General features: G+C 47.2%; 1 protein-coding gene across 1 annotated transcript; it reads right to left on the bottom strand.

Annotated features, from left to right (window-relative positions):
• Positions 1-1,029: 1,029 nt before the first annotated feature.
• Positions 1,030-8,526, bottom strand: HSPA8 (heat shock protein family A (Hsp70) member 8). The gene is made up of 9 exons (XM_083368381.1): positions 8,472-8,526; positions 5,770-5,980; positions 5,186-5,391; positions 4,822-4,974; positions 4,134-4,689; positions 3,649-3,851; positions 2,944-3,142; positions 2,035-2,267; positions 1,030-1,413 (listed from the first exon to the last, which is right to left on the bottom strand). The coding sequence occupies exons 2-9, from the start codon at positions 5,972-5,974 to the stop codon at positions 1,228-1,230; spliced, it is 1,941 nt and encodes a 646-aa protein (XP_083224507.1). The 5' UTR covers positions 5,975-5,980; positions 8,472-8,526; the 3' UTR covers positions 1,030-1,227.

The raw sequence follows: 8,526 nt of genomic DNA, 5'->3' as shown, positions 1-8,526 counted from the left end.
ATGCAAGTAGAAAAATAGGGACCACTACGGTGGGAAGGTAACAGCGCTCCGTGCGCCTTTGGCGTCTTGTCATGCCGGCCACATGACCACGGAGACGTCCTCGGACAAGCGCTGGCTCTTCGGCTTTGAAACGGAGATGAGCACCGGCCCCTAGACTAGCACGCATGTGCAGGGGAACCTTTACCTTTACTTTAAAATGGGAAAATTCCACTTAAAGTCAAATGCAGAGATGACATATTGCTGAGCGCCTCATGATGAAATTTTAATGTCACCAAGACAGCAGATTGATGGTTTAAGGATGCAAGAGTTAATCTATAGCCTTCTATCCTCCCTGCTGTGCATTTCCCATTGTGATGTTCATCTGAGCTTGGTTGGATTCTGTATTCTAAACACTTCCAGTTCTTACCCTCTTAATGCTGAGCATTCAGAAGCCTTTATTAGAAATCCAGTCCAAGACTGGTTCATTAACCCATCTTACTTCATTATAGTTAATAAACTTGCATTTTATTTCAACCTAAGTATGCAAGGGAATAGTTTTCCTCTTCAAGTATCTCCCAGACCAGTGAAAACATCAAACACCAAGCAGGCCCAATCCCTCTTGCCCCATTTCAAGGAAACTAGGTTTAAGCATTGGCACACATCGATGCTCTTTACTGTTATCGCCTTATCTAGCTTTGCCAATTCTACCCAAACCATGCATTATGGTTTATCTGCAGCCAGACTTAGTATTGTGGCCTTTTCTGATACTAACTCCACCCCCCACAACAGCTACCTGCCTCCAATATGACACCGCAATCTAGAGGTTTCTTAAAACTTAACAGCTTCAACTAGGGTGGACTTCAACTGCCAGAATTCCCCAGCCAGCATGGATTCGTGGCTGGCGGATTCTGGGAGTTGAAGTCCACCCCAGATGAAGTTGTCAACAGCTTTGAGAAACACAGATCTAGACTGCTGTACACCCAACAATTGGTACCCTTCATTCACTGTTTGGGGTGTGTGTGTAGAAAAAAGCAAAGCACAAGTCCCACGTTGCCAATTAAATAAGTTTATTGGGATTGGAATTACATTTTCACTTGTTCCTTATACAGTACTGATACTGGTAAAGTGCAGTGTTTGCTTCCCTTCCCTGTGCACATATTCAAAGAATCAAGAATGCCCTTGTGGTTATGGTCTTCAGTCCTTCAAGTTTGAAGGTGGCCCACGGAGTGCCACGTGTGTCTTGGACCTTCAGTCCACCTCCTCAATGGTTGGGCCAGAGGATGCTCCTCCGGAGGGGGGCGCCCCACCCCCAGGGAAGCTGCCAGGCATGCCACCGGGCATCCCTCCAGCACTCTGGTATAGCTTGGTTATGATAGGATTGCAAACCTTCTCCAGTTCCTTCTGCTGGTGCTCAAATTCCTCCTTCTCGGCAGTCTAAAAATACAGGGGAGGGAAAGAGAAATGTGGTAAATTTATTGAAAAAGGTCAGTAAGGACTAGAACAGGGATCTTCAAACTTGGCCCTTTTATGACTTGTGGGCTTCAACTCCCAGAATTCCTCAGCCAGAGACACTGGCTGAGGAATTCTGGGAGTTGAAGCCCACAAGTCATAAAAGGGCCAAGTTTGAAGACCCCCTGGACTAGAATAACTGAATTTGCAACTTTTCCTGAAAGGCTTAAAAAAAACATCTAGGAAAATACCAGCAACCAGCAAACTATTGACCACTTGATTAGTGATGCCCACATTGCTCAGAAAATGTTACAACTTTTTAAACTTTTCTTGAGGGAAGAGACAGGGTGTGTGTGTCCAGAAGTCAACCATTTTCAACTTAACTGGAAATAATGGGATGTTAACCAGGAAAGGGTCGCTCAGACATCCAAGGAAGGTGATTTGGCCAACACAGGTCTTTCAACCTTCTGGTGGAAACTACGAATGGTTTTAGAACCTTCATCCTCGCGACCACAAATTGTTCCTCATTGAGATTCATTGACCAACAATTGCATCGTTGTGAGGCTGATGAACCTTTGCAAAGAAATGTCCCTGGTGGCTACAAACCTGATTTTTATCCAGCCAGTTGATGATTTCATTGCATTTGTCCAAGATCTTCTGCTTGTCATCATCATTGATCTTCCCTTGGAGCTTCTCATCTTCCACGGTTGCCTTCATGTTGAACGCATAGGACTCTAGCGAATTCTTGGACGACACCTTGTCTCTCTGCTTCTCGTCTTCAGCCTTGTACTTCTCCGCTTCTTGGACCATACGCTCAATGTCTTCCTTGCTGAGACGACCTATCAAAAAGACAAGGATGCTTGTTCGTTAATTCCCTCCCACACCAAATGACTAACGAGTCCAAATTGCGGTACTATTTTAAGAAAAGAAAAAAGAAAAAGAAAAAAAGGTTCCTGAGTATTTGAATAGGAATGGGGGACAGGCCAAAAACCAAGTTGTCAATCAAATAGCTTTATTCACGCTGTCCAGTGTTGCTGGGTAAAGTTAAAGGATAATATTTTTAAGGTCCACTGAATAAATCAAGGTAATGATTTAGAAGCTAACCAGCTTGTATAATGTGAGATGAATGATGCAATGTTAGGAATGACTCGGCAGGGGCCTGTATCCCTTTAAGAGCTTAAAAGGGAAGGCCTTGCTGGAATCTTTCCTGCTTTAACTGCTGTGTCTTTGCTGTTTTACCACATGCATGTATTTTATTTCTAGTGCATGTTTGTAGATAGTGTAATATAAATCACCACTTAAATACAAACTACTGTGTACTGTATTTACTCCTGGGTTACCTCAGCGCAGTAAGACTGTGCATGCTGTGACAGAGTATGTCAAGGCAAATAAAGTACAGGTAGCCCTTGACTTACAACAGTTCATTTAATGACACAGAAAAGTTGACTTATGATGACCAACTCTTCAATGGTGATTGGCCTTCCAAGCAACGCCTGGTTTCTCTATGGAGCTCACCTTTGTCATTGGTGATGGTGATCTTGTTCTCCTTGCCCGTGCTCTTATCAACAGCAGAAACGTTGAGGATGCCATTGGCATCAATATCAAAGGTGACTTCAATTTGTGGCACACCTCTTGGAGCTGGAGGAATGCCAGTCAGTTCAAACTTGCCCAGCAAGTTGTTGTCCTTGGTCATTGCTCTCTCCCCTTCGTATACCTGAGAAGGTAAGCAGAAAAATATGAGCTTTAGGCAGGCCATAGCTAAGTTAAGCTGAATTCCAGTTGTGGGTTATAACGGGAAATTTCCCCACTGGTGGGAAAGCCTTTCTCCCAATGTCTTTTTGAGGTCTAACCTGACCAGTGGAGAAGGATGGAAGTTGTAGTCCAGCTATTAGAAATATCTATTAATCAACTGACTCCAACTTCCTAGTCCCTACTGCTTAAAAGATGCAGCCCTGAAGGAAAAAAATTCAGGACCTTTTGACCCAAGTAGTTGGTCGCTCAGACATCCAAGGAAGGTAATTTAAGCCAACACTGGTTTTTCAACCTCTGGTGGAAACTACGAATGGTTTTGGAACCTTCATCATTGCAACCAAACCCTGGTCTGTGCACCCTGCTTTGTGATGCTCCCAAGAGGGAATGAATTACACTGCCTCTTAGCACATTTCAGCAATTGTTAACAACAAATTCTCCCCTATGCAGACCCGTGTGCGTTTTGCATACCTGAATCAGCACCCCTGGCTGGTTATCGGAATATGTAGTGAAGGTCTGAGTCTGCTTGGTAGGGATTGTGGTGTTGCGTTTGATCAGGACTGTCATGACCCCACCAGCTGTCTCGATACCCAGGGAGAGAGGAGTTACATCCAGCAACAACAGATCTTGCACATTTTCAGATTTGTCCCCGGAGAGAATTGCAGCTTGAACAGCTAAAGAAATAAAAAAAATATGACAAATGAGTTATCATATACCCAAAACTGTCCCTAATTATCCCGACACACAAAACTTTGCTTGCTCACATGGTTTTGGTCATTATTAAATTCTGATTGAAGTTATGGAGGATTTTAAGAATTCCTTTAGACAAGCTATCAGAAATTAAAACCCATAAATTTATCTACTGTTAAGGGAACAGTTTTAACGCAGCAGCAAAAGTCTAATAAAACTTTTTGATCATTCCCAGCTGGCAAGATGGAATTGAATTCCCAATTTACCTGCACCGTAGGCTACGGCTTCATCGGGGTTGATGCTCTTGTTGAGTTCTTTGCCGTTGAAGAAATCCTGAAGGAGTTTCTGAATCTTGGGGATTCGGGTGGACCCACCAACCAGCACAATATCGTGCACCTGAGATTTATCCAGCTTGGCATCCCGCAGCGCTTTCTCCACGGGGTCCAGCGTGCCGCGGAACAAGTCGGCGTTCAGCTCTTCGAAGCGAGCTCGGGTGATCGAAGTGTAGAAATCGATGCCCTCATACAGGGAGTCAATTTCAATACTGGCCTGAGTGCTAGAGGATAGGGTGCGTTTCGCCCGCTCGCAGGCGGTGCGCAGGCGCCGGACGGCACGCTTGTTTTCGCTGATGTCCTTCTTGTGCTTCCGCTTGAACTCGGTGATGAAATGGTTGACCATCCGGTTGTCAAAGTCTTCGCCCCCCAAGTGGGTGTCTCCCGCAGTCGATTTCACTTCAAAGATGCCGTCTTCGATGGTGAGGATGGAGACGTCAAAGGTTCCCCCTCCCAGATCAAAGATCAGCACGTTCCTCTCAGCACCAACCTGGGGATAAGAAAATGGAACACGTCAATGGGAAAACCCAAGCCAGATCTCAGGGGTTTAGGATTCCCCCCCCCCAAAAAATATCGTTATGTATTTAAGATGTGCCAAATCTTTTCAGGGTTCACCACTCACTTTTTTGTCTAAGCCGTAAGCAATCGCAGCTGCGGTTGGCTCGTTAATAATTCGAAGCACATTGAGACCAGCAATGGTTCCGGCATCTTTTGTAGCCTGACGCTGGGAGTCATTGAAATAAGCTGGGACTGTGACCACAGCATTTGTAACAGTCTGGACAGGGAAAAAAAAAAGGGTTATAAGAACAGGGAAAGTGCCTGGAATAGTGTATTCTCAACCTCAGCAGCTTTTTAAGAGGTGTAGACACCAACCTTCCTGGCTGAGGAATCCTGGGAGTTAGAAGTCCATACACCTTAAAGTTGCCTGCCACAAGAGCTGACTTTGCATTCTATCAATGCTTTCCCATCCCGTTTGAAAAGCTCACCTTTCCTAGATAGGCCTCTGCAATCTCCTTCATTTTAGTTAGCACCATAGAAGAAATTTCTTCAGGATAAAAGCTTTTGCATTCTGCTTTGTATTCCACTTGGACTTTGGGTCTGCCGGCATCGTTCACAACGGTGAAGGGCCAATGCTTCATGTCCGACTGAACTACAGAATCATCAAATCTTCGGCCAATCAGACGCTTGGCATCTATTCAAGATAGTGTAGATGTTATATACTCTAATTAAAACTGCTCCTTACTCAATACATACGTGTTTCACAAAAACTGCCTCCTCTTGAAATCAAGTCAAGGTTGCAGTTTTGTGATTTTAGTTAAAGATTAAAAACAACCAAATTGTGAAAAAAAAATCCATTTTCAAAACCTAGGCCTTGAAGAATTATAAATTAAGTTCCCACTGCTTCAGTAAAGAGGAATCTGACTACCACTTTTGACAATAGCACCCAAATGTTAGAATGGTGTCATGGCCGTGAACGTTGGCTACTGCAATTGTTTATAGGTACAAAGGCACCCCTCTTAAATGCTATGCTTTCCCCACACATCAACCTTTTTGAGGCATGTCCCCTTACCAAAGACTGTGTTTGTGGGATTCATTGCCACTTGGTTCTTTGCAGCATCACCAATCAGTCTCTCAGTATCTGTGAATGCCACATAGCTTGGCGTAGTCCTGTTACCCTGGTCATTGGCAATGATTTCCACCTTGCCATGTTGGAAGACACCAACGCAGGAATAGGTGGTGCCCAGATCAATCCCAACGGATGGTCCCTTAGACATGGTGAACTGCAAAGGTAGAAACAAAAATTAGTCATTGAGAACCATGCCTCTCGTTCATCACCTAAAGCAGCCATTGTTCATCCAGAGCATCTATAAGCGGTTGGGACTTCAACTCCCAGAACTCCCAGCCAGCAATTCAACCTGTGCACTTTTAAGTAGTCTGGACTTCCAATTCCTAGTATCCCCGCCCCGAAGTCCTCATGGTTGATCCGGATCCTCTAAAAGGTGCACAAATCACTTTTAAGTAGTCTGGACTTCAATTCCTAGTACCCCCCCCCAAGTCCTCATGGTTGATCCGGATGCTCTAAAAGGTGCACAAATCACTTTTAAGTAGTCTGGACTTCAATTCCTAGTACCCCCCCAAGTCCTCATGGTTGATCCGGATCCTCTAAAAGGTGCACAAATCACTTTTAAGTAGTCTGCACTTCAATTACTAGTATCCCCCCCCCCCAAGTCCTCATGGTTGATCCGGATCCTCTAAAACAGGGGTCTTCAAACTTGGCCCTTTTATGACTTGTGGACTTCAACTCCCAGAATTCCTCAGCCAGCAAAGCTGGCTGAGGAATTCTGGGAGTTGAAGTCCACAAGTCATAAAAGGGCCAAGTTTGAAGACCCCCTGCTCTAAAAGGTGCACAAATCCTTTGGTTTTAAACCTTCTCGACTTGAGCTTTTAAAGTCACCAGGAGCCACTTCGTGAACCAAATCGAAAAGACTGCTCCAACACACACACACACACACAAAAGCTGAAAATTTAATTTATCCGAGTATCTTGGTCTCAAAAATTCATTCACATTCCTCGCTTTTCTCTCCCCCCCCCCCGCGGGGTTTCATTCCTTCCTTCGCGAGAGGGACCACGTGGCGGCGCCCCTGGGGGAAGCCCCGTGGACCGGCAGGGGCGGGGCTTCGACAGAAACCACGTGCTTGCGCGGCCCGGAGACCGGAAGCGGCAGAGCGCGCGGCTGAGCACGTGGCAGGCGAGCAGCGGCAGCCGGAGCAGCAGCTGGCAGAGCTAGCGCTCTTCCGCCCCCGCGCTGGGCGGCGGAGGGGGAGAAAGAAGGCCGGGCAGCGCCTCTCCCGGGCTTGGAAAGGCCGACGAGGCCCCGGGGCTCAGCGGCCGGGAGCCAAGCCGGCCCAGTTTCCTTTCTGGCTTTTGTGTTAAAACATCTCCCGCTTTTCCCTAAGAGCCGCATTGCCTGCCTAGTGAAGCGTTGGAAGGGAGAAGAGATAGCAAGGCTCCTTCCCGCGTTGAGCGCTCGCCGAAGCTTCCCAATGGGCGGGTGACCAGCAGCTTTTACCCGTCATGAGGATTTGGAGCCCGGGATTTAACGGGTGGGGTGGGGAGAAGAGAAGCAGCTTGGTGACTTTTCTTGCAGACGTTTCGTTGCCCAACTTACCAGTGACATCATCAGTGCAAGAAGGGGGGGTGGAGCTTGCGGAGAGAAAAGAGGGGGAGGGAATAAGGACTGGGGGGGTTGTTGGTGCTCTCTGAACTGAGGGGGGGTTACTTACGCCACTAGGTAGCCTAAAGAGCAGGGGTCTTCAACCTTGGCCCTTTTATGACTTGTGGACTTCAACTCCCAGAATTCCTCAGCCAGCTTTGCTGGCTGAGGAATTCTGGGAGTTGAAGTCCACAAGTCATAAAAGGGCCAAGGTTGAAGACCCCTGCTAAAGAGTGTATTATAGAGTGGATGTTTAATAGGGGGCAACCCCGCCCCCCCTTCTAGCGCTCACGTTACCTAATGGGGTGCCGAAACATCTGCGAGAAACCCCAGAGAGCACCAAGGACCCCCCCTCCCCGCAAAAGAAGCCTTCGGGCAGGCGGGGGAAGCTCGCCTCTTCCGCCCTTCCAGGCTTGAAACCCCTCCCACCACCAATTCCAGGAGATTGATTGACGTTAATCGCCTTAAGCGCCAGAAGCTTCGATCCCTCCCGAGGTCGGTGGGCGGCCGGTTTGGGAGGGAGGGGGCGGCGGAAGGATGCGGTGATTGCAACGCCTCGGAAAAACGTTTACGCGGAGGTAAGGCAGCCTTGTAAAAGAGGGGGAAGAGGGGTGGCGGCGCGAAAAAGCAGCCTTGCCCGTCCCTGCTGCAACGCAACACAATCCCGGCTGCCTTTTGCAGGCGTCGCCCTCCCAGTAACCTCCTTTTTCTGCTTGCGCGGTTTCAGACAAAGGCTTGGCGAAGGAAGGAGGGAAGGAAGAGGATCAAGGCCGGAAAAATGCAGGTCACCTTGAGAGGCAGCGCAGGAGAATTTGGAATTCGCCTTCCAAATTAACGCCTCTCTCTCTCTCCCTCTCTCCACATTGCATCCCGTAGACACCCAACAGCCCAGGGCATTTCTTAGCAAAAAGAGGGGGGAAAAATAACTGGGAAAAATTAAAAAGGGATTTCTCCTCCCCCCCCCTTAAAAATCACAAGCAGCTTTCAAGCAATTGGTGCTTCCCTCCGAGGAACGGAAGAAGAAAAAGAGAAGAAAGGGAGAACAAAAAAAATATTACCTGTTTCAACCGCGCAGACCAATAAATATAAACGACACCACGAGACCGGCCGGAG

This window comes from Vipera ursinii (genome assembly GCF_947247035.1).
Source record: "Vipera ursinii genome assembly, chromosome: 8".
Lineage (NCBI taxonomy): Eukaryota > Metazoa > Chordata > Lepidosauria > Squamata > Viperidae > Vipera > Vipera ursinii.
This window is presented reverse-complemented; position numbering and strand designations above follow the sequence as displayed.

Coding starts and splice junctions, on each gene's coding strand:
- HSPA8 (XM_083368381.1), bottom strand. CDS start 5,974: ATGTCTAAGGGACCATCCGTTGGGATTGATCTGGGCACCACCTATTCC. Junction 4,975..5,185: donor CAGAGGCCTATCTAGGAAAG/GTGAGCTTTTCA, acceptor TTCCCTGTCCAG/ACTGTTACAAATGCTGTGGT. Junction 3,852..4,133: donor AGCCGTAGCCTACGGTGCAG/GTAAATTGGGAA, acceptor TTATTTCTTTAG/CTGTTCAAGCTGCAATTCTC.